Genomic DNA, 19,383 nt, shown 5'->3' on the forward strand with positions numbered 1-19,383 from the left:
GGTGAAATGGATTATTCCATGGTCAGATCAGCATTTCCCATTAATTTTATACCACTAAGAAAAAATAATAGCATAACAAAAACAGAGCTCTCACAAACATGAATAAGCAGTGAAGAACAGAAAATCTACTTCTAAAATCTTTATGAAAATTTGACAATTTTATGCTGTATTATGGCAAATCTACAAAATTCTAATGTATTCCTAGGGAAAGAATGAATTTAAAAGTGATTAGCATGCTATGTACAGTAACATGCTATTATCTTCAGTTTGTCATACTGCCTTTAATCATCTCACATTCCTGTCTCCTATTAAATCATATTTATTTTTACTTCTAGACTCTGCGCTGGTCGTGCTTTGCATCCTATAGATCTAGGTAAAAGGTAAGAAGAAACTCTTCTTCTAAATATTGGGCAGCTTATAATTCTAACAATTTTTTTCATTTAAACTTCTCAGATTTTTCTTATTTCAGGTATATATTTGTATGGAAAAGTGTGGGGAAGAGCTTTCAGTTCTATTTGTCTCAAGCAACTGTTACTTACCATTTTTTTTATTATCAAGTTTATCAATATAAAGGTGTGAATGAGGAATGCGGTTTTTTTATAAGTAAAAAATGTTTATGAAAAGTATGTATTATGTGTATTAAATATGCACAATACTCTTCTTACTGATTCAAGATGGCATTTTAAGTACATGAATTCTAAATTCACAATATTGTAAACATCTAGATGGGCATTTAAATTTTAAAAACCCCAAACTTTTGCCCATGAAGTGCTGTGATTTTTTTTTATTCCTGCAGGACCTAGTAAAAACAAAGGGCAACATCTAGAAAAGAGGACTGTTAACATAATATTTGGGCCAATGACAGTAACTGATGTAGCCAATACTTTAAAGAATGTGGCTACTTTTTTCAGTTTCTAAATGTAGAAAGAAGTCTAACTTTGGGTTCCTTTCTTTTTCATTTTCTAATCTACTTGTACCTTTTAATGTATTACCACGTAACTGCAGGAAAATTTGTTGGTTTCATATAATCAAAAATACTGGAAGAGGGATGTATGAAACCACATTTAACAGAAGACTCAGAGCTGAAAGAGGAATCACAGCCAGTATTATTCATGCAATGATTGTTACAGATTTCATGACTAGAACCACTCTTCTCACGACAGGCACTGAGAGCAGTACTCTTGCTTTTCTTGTTCCTGTGATCTCCAGCAGCAGCATCTCTGGCTTTAAGCCAAGATGCAAGGTCTGTGGATAAGCCAGTGCAATGGCCTGGCATGTCTCTCTAAATCAGCACAAGTGCTATTTAACACAGGTATGGGATCTATGAAGGAAGCTGAAGGGTCCTTCAAAGTTCTGCAGCCTGCCCCCTCTTCACACCAGCTTTTGTGTTACCATTACTCATGGTTCCACAGTTGTACAGTCCCACAGATGACAGCCAGGGCTGTATGATTCCTGCCTCTCCACCAGAAATTCCAGTATCAGTCTGCTACAGTTTAGAAAACAAAAAGTAAGTAATACATTAAATAAAGGAATTTATTGCAGTTAAGGGTGTACTTGAATGAGTAAATATATGGGAGTTGGTTACACATGAACAAGCAGCTACTTGTTCAGCCACCAGTCTAAGTAGAGTTGATCTTGTACTGGTTGAAAAATTCAGTTACTTAGATTCTGGTGGGAGTATCTAGCAACGTCGCATTGGTATTATCCTTCGTAAGGTGTGCTGTTCTTACGCAGCAGCCCCGCTACTGAACCCCTGATTTTTACATTTCAAATCCAGATCTCAGATGTAGATTTAATAAAAATTTAGGAGGTAGAAGGAAGATCATATATACCAAACTCAGTCCTGCTGTTTGGGGGCTCTCTAGGTCAGAAAAAACGTGGGTGTTTTAATTACCACTAAAGGGCGATGAGCTCGCAGGGCCGGGGGAGGCCGGGTTACGGCGACGGGCCGCTACGGGGGGACGGCAGCGTCTGCCGGAGGGACGCGGCCCCATCCCCGGACCAGAGAGGCCAGAAAGTCTCCCCTGAGAGGAAAACAGCCCGAGCAGGGCGGGCACAGCTCGGGTACAGCCGCTGCGCGGGCCGGGCCGGGCCGGGCCACGCCGGGCTTGACTGCGCCGTGCCGGAGCGCAGAGCGCCTCCTCCCTGCCCGCTGAGGTGCGGAGGCCGGCGGAGCATGCGCGGAGCGGCGCGGGGGCGGGATGGTGGCGCCGCCGGCGGCGGGTCGGGAGAGCAGGTCGGTGGCGGAGCCGGGTGAGGGGGGAAGGCGAAGTGGGGCCTTCGGCCACCGAGCGCCGCGCCGTCCAGCCCGCAGTGGGCGGGGGGTGGCCGCAGCCGCCGCCCCATGAACGCCTCGGTGCCTCCTAGCAGCGCCCCGCGGTGCCGGGGGCGAGAGGCGGCGGCGGCGGTGGTGCGGGCCGGGCCGCGCCGGGCGGGAGGAGGAGGAGGAGAAAGAGGAAGAGGCAGCAGCATTAGCAGCGTTAGCGGTGTCTCTGATGCGCTGCGCCTCGTGCTTCCCCGCCAGGTGTTCTCCCTCTGGCTTCCCATGTCCTATTACCAGGAGGATTTCTTCAAAGAGTACCTCAAGATGATGGCGAATATTATCGTCCTGAACTTGCTCATTTGTATTTCTCTGGTGTTCTGGATCGTGTCCATGACTGCAAGTACGTACTACGGTGAGTCCAAAGGCCGGGGGCGGGGGAGAGGCCGGCACGGCATGGGGAGGGGCGAACTGAGCCCCCTGCCCTCCCCTCCCGCCCCTGCAGGCTGGAGATAGAGAATGGGAAGAGGGGTGTGCACAGCCCCTTCCGTCGTCAGTAGAGCTGAAAACCTCAGCAGTAGCTGATAATGGTTTAGAAAGTGTTAACAGCCACTGTACCCTTCTTTGCAGCTCTGCCCAGCGATCCCGTTGAACTTAATAGTATCCTTTGTGATTTGTCTCCCGGAAAAGGAGAGTGAAAGAAAGAGGGAGCTGCTAGAGGTCTTTCTGTATCAGGGGAAGTAGTGACAGCACGGGAGGAGCGTGCCAGCTTTCAAAACAGTTTTAGGACTGCACATGCAGTCTTTGAAGAGGGCATGCAACAAGAATTTCTTGGTCAAGGAACAGAGAAACAGGGGAAATGGTACAAGAAGAGAGGGATTCTCGGACATGGGTGTATACAGTCAGCTCTGGACAACTCGGGCAGGCTGTGACTTAAATGTGTGCAGTTGCAGGGACAGTAGTACTTTTTGTGGTCTGTAATTTCAGTTCTAGGACCATCTTTACAGCAGTGTGCAAAAGCAGCAGTACTGCCTTCAGCATCAGTTCAAGCCTAGAAGAGGTTAACTGCTTTTCCAGGACAAGTAAGACCTGTCCTTAAGACCTCAGCCAGTTTCATGCAGGAAGAACTCCTTCTGTGTCATTGCAGTGTTGCTCAGAGTGCCTAGGGATGCACTGTGAACACCCTCAACTGCCTAGCATCACCCTGGATCCAGAAGAAGCTAGAATAAATATCCCACCAGTATAAACTGACTTTTGCAGTGGCAGCTGGATGTTTCTGCTCAGTGTTTTTCAGTGCTTTGGGTACTAGGATGGGATATTAAATCTGTGTTGTCTGGACACTACTACTTTGGCTTGTAGAGAGATGGCAGACACAATAGAAGGTATGCAGAAGCAGGCTTTACAACTCTCTTTTGTTTGTGTCATTTAGATCTAGGCAAGTTAGATTTAAACACAACTTCGTTTGTGCGTGTCTGATCTCTATAGGTACAGCTCTCTGGGTTTTTCTGCTAGTTAGGATATTCCAATCCTTGATGTCTAACCTGTTGAGAATTGACCGTGTAGAGTGGAGAGGCCTGATACGAAGTAAATCAGGATAGGGGCTGATACAAAGGAAGAGACTGCAGACAAATCCTCCTTTTTGTAGAGAATTATGATGGAACAAGAAGGACATAGGACTTTTGTCGTCCATTTGCCTGAGGCTATGGAAAGACCTTGGCTTGAGGAGGTGAATGAAGTGTATAGTGGGAGGCAGATAAGTTCAGCCCATGAAAGTGATTCAATTTAGTCCTTAACCATAAATATAAAAATACTACGAGTGTGCGTTTATTAATTTACAGTTTATAGTTCATAGTAATGCTTGGGCACCAGTGATGAAAACATTGATAAAATGGAAGTGTTAAAGAACCTGTAATAAACCAATAAATGTGTTCTATCTTAGTCTTAACTGCTTACATCTAGTAGTAATGTAGTACTAATACTTTTTTTTTCCCCCCCAAGGAAATACAAAGAGGTCAGTTTAAAAATGGCCTTAAAAAGGTGAAAATTCTGTTAACCAACCAAAAAGACCCCCTTTGTGTTCTGGTACTGCTCACACTCAAGTTAATACCAGGAACTTTCTTGGTTTGTGGTTAGCAATACCAGACTACAGCACTGGAGATTTCTTCATACATAGCTGGTGCTGCTTTTGAGTTTTTGAGTCAACCATTGGCTGCAAGACTCCCTTGCACACCTCCTACAGCATTGCAGCTTTTTAGTACTGTTCTGGTTTCAGGTGGGACAGAGTTAATTTTCTTCCTAGTAGCTGGTACAGTGCTGTGTTTTGGATTTAGTATGATAATAATGTTGATAACACACTGATGTTATAGTTGTTGCTAAGTAGTACTTATCCTAAGTCAAGGATTTTTCAGTTTCCCATGCTCTCTGCAAGCAGGTACACAAGAAGCTGTGAGGGAGCACGGCCAGGACAGCTGACCTGAACTAGCCAGAGGGATATTCCATACCACAGGGCGTCATGCTCAGTGTATAAACTGGGGGGAATTGGCAGGGGGGGTGCCAATTGCTGCTCAGGGACTGGCTGGGCATCAGTCAGTGGGTGGTGAGCAGTTGTACTGTGCATCACTTATCTTTCTTGGGTTTTATTTCTCTTTTTTGTTATTTTCCTTTTCATTACAATTATTACTATATCTTATTTTATTTCCATTTTTAAACTGCTCTTATCTCAACCCATGAGTTTTACTTTTTTTTCTTTTTCAATTCTCCTCCCCATCCCACTGGCAGCGGGATGGAGTGCAGGCGAGTGAGCAAGTGGCTGTGTGGTGCTTAGTTGCCAGTTGGGGTTAAACCACGAGAAGAACATGCAAGAGAGATTTTCATCTTGTGAATCTTTGTGCTTGCAATGACAAGTGTTTTATTGTGAAATGTGTTTGTCCTACTTTGCACCAAGGAGCCTGTATATCTGCAAAGCTCCAGGTACTGCTGACACAAAAGTTCTTGTTGAAAGCCATCAGGTTTAGCTTTCCAGCAAGACAAGCTGCTGTGCCTGTGTGAAATCTTTCTTCTGTGGGATTGAGACCTAATTAACGCTAGGCTTGTGATGTCTTATATTTGTATAGTAGATATGATAAATAACTTCTCATGATTTTGTATGTTTTAGCTCAATACCTACATTAACTGTTGGCTTTACTTTTTAAAAGTTTGTGGGGTTTTTAAACAAAAAATGTCACTTAAAATCTTGCGGAGATAGTCATCAACTTAAAGTATATTTTTGAGAGCCTTACATTAAGTTCAAAAGAATCGATGTTTTAGAAAGCAGTCACACCACTTTCACCTAATAGACTGGCTTTCTTGTCATTTTTCTGGTAATGAAATTGTCAGAGTAAATAGTGTAGTTCAGGTTATAATCAATAGCTTTCTTGTCTCTCTGACTGCAAAAATGGAAGACTTTTAAACTATAGCATTAAGGAAGAATTTATTCTCAGACTTCTGGTTTTCAGTATTCTAGAAGATGTACTTCTGGTGTCTTTTGCAATTAAATTTGTGCCATCCAATTTAAAGTCAAAATGAGCTGATAGAATATAAAAGTTGTAAGAATCTTACTGCTAAGGCAGTATTTTGTTGAGTCAGTTTTATGATTAAAATAATATAGCTTTTAACTAGACAATAATGACTCCTTTATTAACTTTATTGACTGCTTTAATAAGTGTTCTGAAATTTTAGAAGGAAGCAAATATGCTTAGGACATTCATAAATTGTCTCCTTAGAAGATAAGTTGCTATGGATACTAGTGCTTTATGGAATGGTGTGGAATTATGACAGCTGGGTGGGATATTGTTTTCTTGTTCTGTGAGCTTGTTTAAATTCATATCATAGTGACTTGAATGACTAACTAAGGGTAACAAACTGGGAACTCAAGAAAAAGATTTTTAGAAGGTTCTGTAGATATTTTGATGAGAGAATAGCTTAATTTTTTTGTATTCAGTTTTGTCTGTAAAAGTAAACCATTTATAGTTTTGACATTTTGCCAGCATTTTTTTGTTTGCGAGTTGTTCAAGTGGTCTGTCTTGGCGGTTTAAATTTAATAATTGTCAGTGAAGAATATCATTAAAAGCCATCCTTTCTTGTAAAAAGTTCTGGGTTTGACTAATTTCTAGTTAAATATTTCAAAACATTCTAAGTTGGGTTTATTTTCTGAGTAACAAGGAGGATAACAGGTGAGCCATTTTTGCAGAGATGTTAATACTATACCTGAAATAATTTATATTCAGTTCCCAAAAAGCAGTATACTTTCCAAATACAGAAGCTTTGATTATATAGAATTGCTTTCGTATGAAAGCAAGGAATCAATAGATTAAAACCATGCAATATATTGCAATTGCGATGTATTGCAATTGTTAGCTCTGTGAGAAAACCAGTAAGCTACAATCAGATATTTGAATAGCTGTAACACAGGAAGCTCAGTTTGATTAAATTATGTTGACCAATAAATAAAGAGGAAGCTCAGAGCTGTCTTGTTAATTTTGCTACCCCTAAACTCACATGTGCTGTTTACTTAGCAAATAGGTGAACCTAAAAATCCATACTAATGTTAAATCGCAAGGCAAGGCTTGAGTAATGTGGCAATTCTGTTGCAGCTGCTGCCACAGAACAAAAATCAGTGGAAAGATTCCCCCACTATGTGGGACACGTTCTCTCATAGAAAGAGAAGGGTATCTTCTAGGTTAAATATCTGTTTTCAGTCTATGCTGAATATACCATGCTATGAAGACAATAACTTCTCATGCAAACATGCAAATGAAAAGAAATTCTTGTCACTCCATATGTTTGGTTGCATTGTTCTAGATAAAATTGAGAAAAAATAACAGGGAGGACAGCAGAATGCAGAAATGGAAAAGGATTAGTCTGGAGAATCCTCAGAGAAGAAAACATTTTTGAGTAAATATGTATTGCAAGACATGAAATTGTTGGATGCTTTTCAGCAAGTCTCTGCAATGCTCCAGACCAAATTGTGCAGGTAGTTGTCTATACTGCTGCCAGGTTGGGAGGAGACTGTGTGTGCATCCACATGCAGTGGAAAGGGACTATGCAAAGCAAAGAATAAGGAATTTAAATCACCTGTGATTCTCAGCTAAGCCAAATTTTCTGTAGATTAGAGAAACAGACAGGATAAAGAGAACTGTACTATATTACTTCAGGTTCATTTGAGGATAAATACTCAGGTGGAAACCAGACTATATAACACCTGACTTGTATGTCACATGGCTTTCCTTAAATGCAAAATTTATAGTGTATGTTGTTCTTTCTTTAAAGTCATTTGGGGAACCCAGTGGTTTGCTGAAATTTCAGGTTTTTTAAGTGTTCCCAGTTACCTTTGCACGTTTCTAGGACCAGCCCTTTTGGTGAAAAATTTAGGGTTAATAAAGTCATAAGAACATCCATTGTAAAGATAATGGATGTGTTCTCAGGTCCTGAAGGATGTAAATTCTTACTGAGACATGGTGGAGAAAGGGACCCAAGAGCTTGGTTACCATGAATAAAGGCAATCAGATAGTAATGCAAAAAAAGATGATGATGAGAGCAGGGGGCAGGGGGGCAAATACGTGTTTTACACCACAGCTGTCTGCAATTGATAACGTTGCATGACTGAAGAGGTCAGTAGCCTGGTTCAGTACAAGCAGACTATTGGGGAAGGCGAATTACACCATCCAGGTTACTTAATATATTCTCCTCTTTTTTTTGGAAATGAAACACCCTTCAGTCAGCCAAAAAAAATCAATAGATTGTTGGAAGTAGTAAAATCTTACTGTGTCTCTGCTGTGAGTACTGCATGCGCTTGCAGTCACCCCATTTCAAAATGCTCATAGTAGAATTAGGGATGGGGAAGGCAGCAGGGATGATCAGAGCAGGTAACAGCATCCATCTGAAAAGGACTTATATAGGTAAAGATATTTCAGCATAGAAAGGGGACATCAATAGAGGTCATGAATGGTAGGAAGAATGTGAGTAGGAAATCGTTATTCAGTAGGTGATAAAATTTAGCATATCTGGTGAAACTTGAGGCAGCAGAGTCTTTCTTGTTTGGCTTTTTGAAAGGCCTTTTTCAGTGCATCTGTAATCAGAATTCAGTTCTGTGGGTGGTTGTGGAGATGAAAATGATGACCGTGTTTTTAAAAATGGATTGGACAAATATATGGGGGATTTTAGAAATGCCCAACGTAAAAGTTCCCACTAAAACAAGGAAGATCAGTCTGTATCTGTTCCTTGTACTCCTTTTCTTGCACATGTGGAGCTCACCACTGCCAGATGGGATTCTGAGTCAAACAGATGTTTGGCTTGATCCAGTTTGGAAGGCCTCATATTTTCAACCAAGTATAGTGTGGAAACAATCAGGACGTTTTGGATACCAACAAGAGGAGTGTTTCTTTGCTAAAACTGTGAAAGAAGGTCAAGCATCTAAACTTCCTTTCTCACATCAGTGTAAATTATCAGTGATGCTGTGATTAAACTGATAATTTGTTCACAGACCAGCAGAAGGATGGAATCAGTGTACAAAATAAATGTATATATGAACTGTAGGACTTCCTACTAGTTTTATTAGATAACATCAAGTATCACTGTAGCTCAGCTAAGCACTTAAATATATTACAGAAGGTGTAAGTTTTCCAAACTAGAATAAAAAGGATATGGTAATATTAAAGCTGTAGAAACATAGCCATTAGCTAGCTTATATGCCTGCTGACGTCTTCTCTCCACACAGACATGATACTACTTCTGAAGTCTTCTGTCAGCCAAGTAGCAGCAGTTCTTCTATTAACACAGTGTAAAATTCTAATTGATGGCGTAGACAACAAGTGACAACATTAGGTACATCCTAGGAATAATTCAGAATACACAAATGATGAAAAAAGTTGCCTGCTTTTCATAGCCAAAAGCTACCAAGCTAAAACTTTTGATGAACAAAAAATACTTTTCCTAAAAACTGGTATTTGGGATGGCTTGAAAAACGAGGTGAAGCTTCCAATACATTGTTCTAATTTTCCTTCCATTACAATGCTGAAAAGCATTAGTGACCAAAGACAGTGTTGTTCATTCCTTTTACTGCTGCCATATTTTCTGAAACTTCATCAAAAAAAGAATCATAATAAAAAATTCAGATTTGTTGTTGTAGTTACCAGCGAATCAGTCATGGCATAATCTATGAGGAAGCTCTTGCACTAATTTATTTAGTTAAAGTTGCTTTGCAGTCTCTTTACGTGTTTTGTTAACTGGTTAGTTTGAATCTTACTCATATTTGAAACTGAATTCTATATAACTTACTGTGGATGTATGGGTTTGTTTTTTCTAAAACGTGGAATTATTTGTTCTATCCAAATCAGGTTTCAGCTGGTCTTAACATTTTGAATATTAATTTTTGAAGTTTATAAATCCCTTTTAGAATGGAAAATATCACCATGTTTATTTCTTGACACATTTGCTATTTCTTTGTAATTCATTTTAGTTAATTCACTGTATTTTCTTTTTTCTGTGAATGCTGAATAGAAAAATTGAGTAGATAAATATTTTGGTGTTCCATTCATAAGAATTTATTTCTTAGAAAGAGTAAAAGTTTAATCTCTCTATTAAGATGAGATTTTAAATATATACTAGAAGATAATTACTTTTAAGATATAAAGGCATTAAAAAGGCTTGTAAGGATCATCTGTAACCATTTTATTTGATTTATCAGGTACTTTACGACCCATTTCTCCCTGGCGCTGGCTTTTTTCAGTCTTGGTTCCTCTAATGATTGCTACACAGGGTTTTAAGAAGAAGAGTCTTGATCACAGTGGTGCGTTGGGAGGTATGCTTTTTCTGAGACTATTCAGCTAAACATTTAATAAACTAAATTAAGGTCCTTTTTATTGTACATAATTTTCTTTTAAGACTTTCCTACCTAGTTCTATTATAATAAAAGTATAAATATAAGCATGTATACCTGAATTCATACTGATTTTTTTCTCACGCCTTTTTAAATAGTCTGTTTGTAATTAATTTGATTAATGTTGTCATTGGATTTATATAAACCTGTAAGATTGTTTTAAACTTCAGTACAGCAGTTAAATCACGTTTCTGTTTAACATATAGATTAATTCACATAGAGATAATGAAATGACAGAGGCAGTGATAAAGAAATACCATAAACCTGAGCCATGTCAGCAGCTTACCTGCCTGGTAGGAAAAACAGTAAAGGTAACATGGTTCTCCTTTCTGTAATATGAGCCGTTCTAGGCATTTTTTGCCTCCCAAAACCAAGAAGAAAATTAAATCTGCACTTCACTGCAAGCAAATGACTGTTTCAACAAAGTTTTTCTTGACCGTGTGAGAAAAAGCCCAGCGTAGTGTACAATAGCATTCCTTGGAATCTGATGCAAGATTTGCATGGGAGGTGATTCACCCTTGTCTTGTGACACTGTCTGAATTGGCAGTTGATGGAAAGAAACAGGACCTCAAATCCTTTCCTCCCATTTCACCCATTTTGGAAATCTTGTTCTGTCTGTGAGCTAAGGGAAGTATTTTCTAAATTAAAAAAAAAAAAAAATCTTTACTGCTATGTTTTTACCTCTTAACAGCTCTGCTAGCCAGTTTATATTGTTGTTTGCTTGAACTGCAGCCAATTTTCTTCAGTCATGAAGAATTGTAATCTTATGGGGGGGCAGTGAGAATTAGACCTTCCCTGTGAAAGAGGAGATGATAAAGCAGCACATCTGGGAGCCCAAATACTTAAGAAAATTACAGAAAGACAAAGATGGCATAAAAATCAGCAATGGAAAAAGACAAGAACAGGAGGGAGTAGCAGCATCCGTTAAGATACGGAGGAGGGTTATCCAGGTTATCTTAGAGACCTCGGGGGATGAATTTGATGCCCAAACTGAAGATAAACTTGCTGATATAGCCACAGCTGTATATATGCTGCTTATACAAATAATCATATTCTTCAGGCAAAGTACTTAAATTTCTATTATATATCCTTTGGCTTTTTTTTTATGTTGTTGTTCTGTCTTTTATTTTTGGACAGTATTACTGATTTGTGGCAAGAGGTGGTCTTAAAAATCACATGCTTTAGTGGTAACAATAAAATTAGCAATTTAGCAATAAAATTTAAGAGAAAATGATAAAGATAACTGATTTTTTTTTTTTTTCAGTCAAGATGTCTGGAATTCTCATACAGGCATTGGGCACTTCAGTAATTCTTTTACTGCATGATTGTGTTAGTTTTGTCATGAAGATAGTCTTCATATTCAAGAGATTCAAAATACTTAATTGCTTTGCAAAGCAGTCATTGTTACATGAAAGAACTTCATGTACTTTTTTTTGCTTTGTAGGATTGGTGGTTGGATTTATCCTCACAGTTGCAAATTACAGTTTCTTCACTTCTTTGTTTGTATTTTTTGTTACTTCTTCAAAACTTACTAAATGGAAAAAAGATACAAAGAAGCAAATAGATTCAGAATACAAAGAAGGTAAGCCATAACATTTTTATTCTTTCAGATCCCTTGTGGAGAAGAAATACTGTATATTCCCCTTTCTTTCAAAGGGTCAGATGAGATGTAACATCCAGAGTAGGGAACACTGCTGCCATGCCTCCCCTCCATTCCCATCCCTGTGAACATTAGCAAGGGACTTACCTTTTGCTTCTGTTCTATTTAATAAATTTCTATCTAGTTTCTGTTTTGAAAGTGTGATTTTTAAATTTGACTTCATATATATGTATTTTGCTTTTGTCTCATGCTGTTGTCTGTCAAGGTATTTTGCCTGAAAATACTAAAATTTAGTTTTTGTCACTTCAGGTGGACAGAGGAATTGGGTGCAAGTATTCTGTAACGGTGGTGTTCCTACTGAGCTGGCTGTCTTATACATGATAGAAAATGGGCCGGGTGAAATTCCTATCGACTTCTCAAAGCAGTACACAGCATCATGGATGTGCTTATCCCTTTTGGGAGCTTTGGCATGCTCTGCTGGTGATACATGGGCTTCGGAGATTGGTACTGTTATGAGTAAAAGCAAGCCAAGGTTGATAACAACCTGGGAGAAGGTTCCAGTAGGTAAGGTGTTACCTGTTCTACATGTTCTTAATATTTTGCTAATCTGTCTTGAATTATGCATCCAACTTGAAAAGTTCAAAAAAATCCCCAGAAAAACAAACATCAGAAATCTCTGATTAAAAAATGTTAGCAGCAATGCATTCTCTGAAATGTAATGTACTCAGTTGTGTTTCTGCTGCATCTCGTCGTTGAGCTACACCATTATAGCATCCAGGGAGCTAAAATCATTCTTAGTGAATGCTGTCGCTTCTCATCTCTGGCACTAGAAGTGTTTATATTGCCAATAATATAAAGAGTACAAGTTATCAAGTGATTTTTTCAGACATTAAAATTTTAATCAGTAGAGGAATATATTTTTTTAATACAGATGCTACAAAAAATTAACTTCTTAACCAGATTGCTCATTTCCTTTAATATCTTACCAAGGGTGGGTAAAGCAAACCTTCTGTCTGTTCAACCTTGTCTAAACAGTGGATGACATTAAAGCAGTGTGTCTTTTTCAAGTCTTACTGGCATGTTGATCTGAGTTTAGATCTTGTGGGATAGGATTTAAATGCAGGGCATTTTTTTTTCTCTTAATAAGCATTCTTTAGATTTTTATTCAATGAGCTGTTAAACATCTTCCTTTCTATGGGTTTTGTTCTTTCTTTTAAATGTGCTGGTGAAATATGTCTTGGTATACTTTTGAAAGAGTCACTGCTTTAATAACAGGCATATCTCAAGCTGGGTTTTTTTGGCGGGGGGGGGGGGGTGGTGGGGGAGAAAATGTCTTTTTCTTATCCTGCCTCCCACACCTTACAGCAGACAAATACCAGGTGATACTGAGAGGTGTGCTATCTGTTTTTATTTAATTTTCTGCTACTGAATATTTCTAGGTAGCTAGCCTTAGAGACAGGAAAAGTAATAGGCTGTAACTGTACAGGTTAAGCTGCTCAGCAGCATAATGGGAATTGTAAATAAAAGCTCTGGTAGTGAAGCCTTTTGGATATAAAGGGGAAAGATCACTATGAACATAGTTTTGATTTCATGTAAAACGTGAACAAATACATGTCTTTAAGAAAAAGTTTGTAAATCAGCTTGGTTTTGTTTGATTTAGGTACTAATGGAGCAATTACTTTAGTGGGCCTGCTCTCAAGTTTGCTTGGGGGCATGGCAGTAGGTATAGCCTACTTTATAACTCAACTCATTTTCGTGACTGATCTGGAAATATCTGCTCCGCAATGGCCCATTATTGTGTTTGGTGCAGCATCTGGCTTACTGGGATCAATTGTTGATTCATATTTGGGAGCTACAATGCAATACAGTGGTAAGATTCTTCTTTTTTTTTTTTCCTCTTTTTTTTTCTTTTTTTTTTTTTTCTCCTTACCCTCTCCTAATGCAACCTAAAAATGGACTTGAATTTCCAGAAGGGCTGAGGATGTGATTTTTAAATGGAAAAAATACAGAAGTAGCAATACTAAGGACAAAAGGAACCAAAGTGATGGACATGATAATGAAAGCAAGAGCAAGGGCAGTTGGCCCTTTTTCACTTTTAGATTTGTTTATCTTAAGTTCTGTCTTGTTGATGGCTGAACGAGACCAGAGATCTCCAACATGGTTACCTTGGAAAAAGCAATTGCTGCCCTCTCCTTTTCTATATATCTAATTATGGTAACATTTTATAAGAGAAAATGTCAGTTTAATTTTTATCCGTTCATTCAGATTAAGCTGTCACTGCAGAAGCTTCATTTCTAACTCTGAAGACTTAGCAAGTCTCAGCTTTAAGAATTAAATAAGAAAAGCTCCAGGAAAATGTGCACAGTGGTTTATGTTCTGTTTTTTTTTTTTTTCACTGCTTAATAGAGTACTGTTTTCTATAAGTTAAGTTTATTACAAACTAGCTGTGACTTTTTTTTAAAATGGACTTTTTTTTTTTTAAGTTGTTGGCTGGCTGATTCTAAGTGATTTCAGTATTTATTTACTCATTGCCCTTAAGGATCATTGTCTGTGAATAAACACTACAGACAACCTTTAGGCTAAACTGTAAACTTACCCTATGTTTAAAAATTGTTTAAAAACCTTATTTGATATTATTGTGTTTAAGAGCTGATTTATGGAGAGAACTTAAGTTTTCAGATTTTGTTGTCAGTGTATTTATTTGTTGGAAGTCAAGGTTTGAATGTGCAGATGAACTGCCTGAGAGATAAAAGTCCTTTAAATCTACCATCACAGTGAGAGCTGCAAACTGTTGTTGATGCTGTGGATTTGGCTTTCCAGCAGTTTTTATGCTCCTTGTAGTTCTGGGAAAGTCCAAAATATAATGGAGTGTTTAACCATTTAAGGAATTTTTAGATATTTCTGTACTGAAGAGGAAACACTTAAGCACTCAGACAATGTTTCATGCTCCTAGTGAGGCAGATGCATTAAGGGAACGTGGTAAACCGAGCTAATGCATGCCTACATTTAACAGCATCTATTTCTTCTTCACTTCAGATGTTCTTCCATGCTCAGCAACTTACTTTGCTAGCTGCAGCAGGGACAGTATGAGAGTTCCACAAATTATTTTTATAAATTCATAAGCACTGCTGGAGTTTGTATACTATATACACATATGTGCTAGGATGTGTATATATATGTTGTGATATAGATGAAATAGTGCTGCTCATGTGGTGCACACTGTTAGGTTTTGTATCCCTCCTTAGTTTAACCCACTTTTCCAATCCCTATTCAATATGGTCTCATAAGAAATACTCCAAACTCTCTGCAGTGTCTTGAAAAACAATAAATAAATATGGCAGTGGTAATAAAGAACTGTGTCTCTTTTTGCAAACATTATGCTACCACTGCTAATCCCTTCTGTCAGTGTTTTTTCTGTTGGTGATCTTCCTAGTTTTGGTTTATGTAATAGTCTGTGATACCCACTGTTACTACGAGGAAGTCCTTCCCTGTCCACGCATTTATTAAGTAAAACTTCGTCTGCGCAGAATTAGATTCAAATTTTCCCATGTTACCAGTCTGAAGTTACACCTATTCTCTAAATAACAAAGCTAATGGAAAGACTTACTGTTACTTTTCTCACTTGTTTATGCTCTGAATCTACACTTTGTGTGCATATGCATATATATGCATATATATTCACAAAAATTTATTCCCAGTTTTTTCTCTCAAGAAAATTTACGACTTTCTGAAACACAGCAAGTGTTGAGAGTTAAACTATCAGGCTTTCAAGTTTGATTTTTCTGTAGCATTACTCAAAGCTAGGTTTAACTGTGTGATTCAAAGGTAACAGCTATATACCCACCAAGCAGGATTGTTGTGTCGGGTTTTTTTAAGTTTTGTCTGAGGTGCTGAAAATTTTTTTTGTAATGAAGGAGCAGCTGAAAATGAAATTTCCATGTTGTGGGTATTAGCAGGTATTCAAATATAGAGAGAAGAATAATGTTAATGTAAAATGTACTGATTTGGTTTGGAATGTTTCTTTGTCAACCTTAAATGTGTGCATATGTACATACCCAGTTATACTTCACTACAGTAAGTTGGCATTAAAATCAAGCATGCTAGAATTTTATGCTTTTATCAGCATATAAAATAATGCAGCTGGACAAAACATGGGATAACGATGTGTGTAACAGCTAATAAAACACAGTGCTAGAGTACTGATAATACAGAGGTAAAGCAGGAAATGGCTTAAGTACTAGGAAAGAAATCCAGCTGCTGATAGTATAAAACTGCTGTGTAAATACAAATGATAAATTCAGTCTCTGTAAGGAGCTTGTTTTGTCAGATCAAGTAATAATGTTAGTTCCATAATTTTCCTTTGAAAAAAATATACATCATCTTGACAGGAGATACATGTTGCTAATCAGTTGTTTCTGTTCTGTTCAAAACAGCATCCTTTGCTTTAGAATGGCTTTTGGAACAGCTTTTTCCTCTCCTGATTTAGCTTGTTTCATTCCTTTCTTTGCTATGAAATTACATAAAGAGAGAAGTAGACCTGACAGAAGTGTAACTTCTCAAAAGAAGTAACTTCTAACGTAAAGTATTGCATTTATATCCCATTCTTTGAAGCTACCAGATGAAACTAACTGTAATTTAGTTTAGTTTGTTGGTGTCTTTTCTTACAGAGGTTTAACACCGTAATGGTAAACTAAATTTAGGAAGTTGCATATACTTGGTTACTAAGTTTCTTTTCAGCTTGGTTAGCTTTGTAAAATGAAGTCTTTATCTTTTTCCCAGGTTTCGACCAGAATATTGGCATGGTTGTCAACCACCAAACGAAAGACTCCAAGCACATATCTGGAAAACCTATATTAGACAACAACACAGTAAATCTTTTTTCTTCTATAATCATTGCCTTGGTGCTTCCAGGCGTGGCGTGGTTTTTCTGGCCCAGGGGTTGACATGGTTTAAGGTTTTCTGCATGTGATTCATTTATGTTCAGTCTTACTCAAAGACTCTGAAGACTTTTCTTCAAACTCTCTTGAAAAGAGAGATCTGAAACTTTCAGAGAGCCAAAGGACTTTCCATCTCAACTTAGTAAGGCTGTAAGCTTCGTATGGCAATTGGCATCTCTCAGGGCAAGGAAGGGGTTTTGTCAGTATGCTCTTGCTGCTCTTCAGATGGATGTAGATCATTGCCAAGTGAGGTGAAGCACTTCATTTATCCTCATGGAGCTGAAGGGTTGGTGTTTTATGTTCTTGCCAGTCCCCAGCATCTGGAAGGTCAAGAAGCTGGAAGTAGAAGTCTAATCTACATCAATCCATGTGATGGAGCATTGTGGTTATTGTCCAAGCCAGAGACAAAGTACGCTGCAACTTTATGTAGGCAGTGGTAACATGGGTGAAATGGGTGAATTCTGATACCTCCCATAATCTACAGTACGTAAGGTTTTATGGAAATATTTTTTTGGGGGTGGGGGGGAGGAGATAAGTAAGCCTTGTTGCCTATTCTGTATCCTGATACTATCTGCAATTCCCTGAGAATAGGGTTGGTAAAAGTGATTCTAGTACATAATGTTTGGAGCAAAAGAGTGAATTTAAAATAAAAACTCACTAGTTTTTCCAGTAAGAATAATAAATTTGTGGTTTTTTGACATCTTTTATTTCAAAACTAATAATATTTATGAAGATTGTCAATACTGTGGTACTTAGTAAATTATCTAAAATTAAAGATTACAATTGTAAATTCACATTCATGTCTTTAGAAATAGAACTTTTTTCTGTAAGCACAGAATTCTTCCATAAGGTTTAGCAAATTATACTCTTTGGTTCTTTCTCAGCAGTGGACGCATTTTCTATTTTGTTTGGGGTTGCTATTCGGAGACAATGGCCTCAGCCAAAGAAGCTACAGAGGTTATCCTTGTAGTGTATAGGGAAAGTCTCACTTCTAAACCATTTAAAAATGGGAATTCAACTTTTGGTGCTCAGGCTCCAATGTTAGGTAATTCCATCTTCCATCATTAATTTATAGAAGGGTGGAAGTGATTTAGCCAGCATAGATTGAATTTAAACTTTAGAGATACACTCATAATAACCTGTCACTGTCAACATTCAGAAGGTGGGGCCCATACTGTTAACTTATAAAAAGCTTTTTCCTTTTAGAGATAGGCAAGTATTAAATATTTGATTTTTTTACAAATGTCTTGTGTGTATTGCCTGTCTTAATTCACTTGACTTGTGTATTATGTCACCTTCTATGCGAATATTCAAAAATTTTAACACCTTCTATGTCAAGTTTAGTCTTTTGAATTCATCACTGGAACTAGTTCCCTGTATATCCAGTTACAAAGCTGAGATTTCAAAGCAGTAAAAGCTTTCTGAACAAACTGTGTAGTTGCTGTATGTGTGTTCCTGTGGAAAGGCACAAAATTATAAAAGGAATATATGCACTTAAACTGTAACAATAAACACTTGAGATTTTTATGCACTGTTTGGATTTATAGTGCTTCTAAATAAACACTGGATTAGTCATCTTTTAAGACTTTTATTAATACTGTTGTGATTTCTAGAATTAAGAAAGACACAATTTTTGTAACACTTTTTCTTTCCATTAGATGCCTTATTTTTATATTCTTTTGTTTCCTGAAACAAAGTATACTTTTGAACACTGAAGTGGACATGGTCAGCTTTTCACTATTTAATATGGGTCTCATTTAAAAAACAGCTTGGCATAGTGAGAAGGCATCTGATTTTAAATTCATAGCAGCATGAAATGCTTTGATCTGTTATCATATGAATGAATGTGATCTGAATGAACTCCTGCAAGTAGGACCTTCAAAGGCCATTATTCAGAGCTTTTTATTTGTCATGTCTTAGTGATGACACTGAATTGCACTTGAAATTCCTGCTCATAAATATCCAGTATTTAGAAAGGTCTGAGCACTCTTGAACTCTAAAAAGGACAGTGTTAACTCTGGGTATAGTATATTGAGTGGAGTATAGCTTATGCAAATATTGTTACATTTAACTATATAGTGGCTGTAAAACTTTGGTTTTGGCAGGAGCAGTAGGGGATACAGGGAAGAAGTTACAGAATGTGACAAACTGCCTGAAAATTGGTGTGTTGTCACTAAGAGAAGTTCCTGAGCTGAGAGGAGCAGACAGGGGTACCACCTGTCTGTGTGCTACTTGGAGAGAGAGAAAATGCAGGAAGTAAAGGGCAAGTGATGAAGAGAGGAGCTAGGAGAAAACCAAATAAATTGATAGATTTGAAAGTGCAAAACAGGTCACTGCAGTAAGCAAATTTAATTTCATTCTTCAAGCACTCAGAATATTTGTTTTGCTTCAGAGCCATCGGTACCATTAGTGTATGAGGTAACTCTGTCACTGATATTCCTTTCATATTGAAATAGCACCAATATTTCCACAGCACCAGGAGGATACACTCGATATTTTTTTTTAGTTGAAGAGGTTACAGTAGCAAAGCATTGGTCTGCATTCTTGGCTTGATTTCTAGATGTGTTAGAAGTTCAAGTAAGAGCAGGATTATGACATAATTGTGTATGAGAAATCTTTAGGCAGGTCTTGCTTAGGCTTGATGTCTTGATCCTGAGTGTTGAAGTATACT

General features: G+C 37.9%; 1 protein-coding gene and 1 long non-coding RNA gene across 4 annotated transcripts; one reads left to right on the forward strand and one right to left on the reverse strand.

The window, feature by feature from the left end:
• Window positions 1-361: 361 nt before the first annotated feature.
• TMEM19 (transmembrane protein 19) lies at window positions 362-18,295 on the forward strand. 3 transcript variants are annotated; one of them, XM_074870580.1, is made up of 7 exons: window positions 362-380; window positions 2,525-2,675; window positions 9,984-10,097; window positions 11,620-11,757; window positions 12,085-12,339; window positions 13,436-13,645; window positions 16,555-18,295. In XM_074870580.1, the coding sequence occupies exons 2-7, from the start codon at window positions 2,546-2,548 to the stop codon at window positions 16,716-16,718; spliced, it is 1,011 nt and encodes a 336-aa protein (XP_074726681.1). In that variant the 5' UTR covers window positions 362-380; window positions 2,525-2,545; the 3' UTR covers window positions 16,719-18,295. The 3 variants fall into 3 exon arrangements, with proteins under 3 accessions (XP_074726681.1, XP_074726680.1, XP_074726679.1); XM_074870579.1 differs by lacking the exon at window positions 362-380 and adding an exon at window positions 2,163-2,236; XM_074870578.1 differs by lacking the exon at window positions 362-380 and having other exon boundaries at window positions 2,280-2,675.
• Window positions 8,816-10,559, reverse strand: LOC141944271 (uncharacterized). The gene is made up of 2 exons (XR_012629215.1): window positions 10,462-10,559; window positions 8,816-9,128 (listed from the first exon to the last, which is right to left on the reverse strand). It is a non-coding gene; the product is annotated as an uncharacterized LOC141944271 (long non-coding RNA).
• Window positions 18,296-19,383: the final 1,088 nt, after the last annotated feature.

The sequence above is a fragment of the Strix uralensis genome, chromosome 5 (assembly GCF_047716275.1).
Source record: "Strix uralensis isolate ZFMK-TIS-50842 chromosome 5, bStrUra1, whole genome shotgun sequence".
NCBI lineage: Eukaryota > Metazoa > Chordata > Aves > Strigiformes > Strigidae > Strix > Strix uralensis.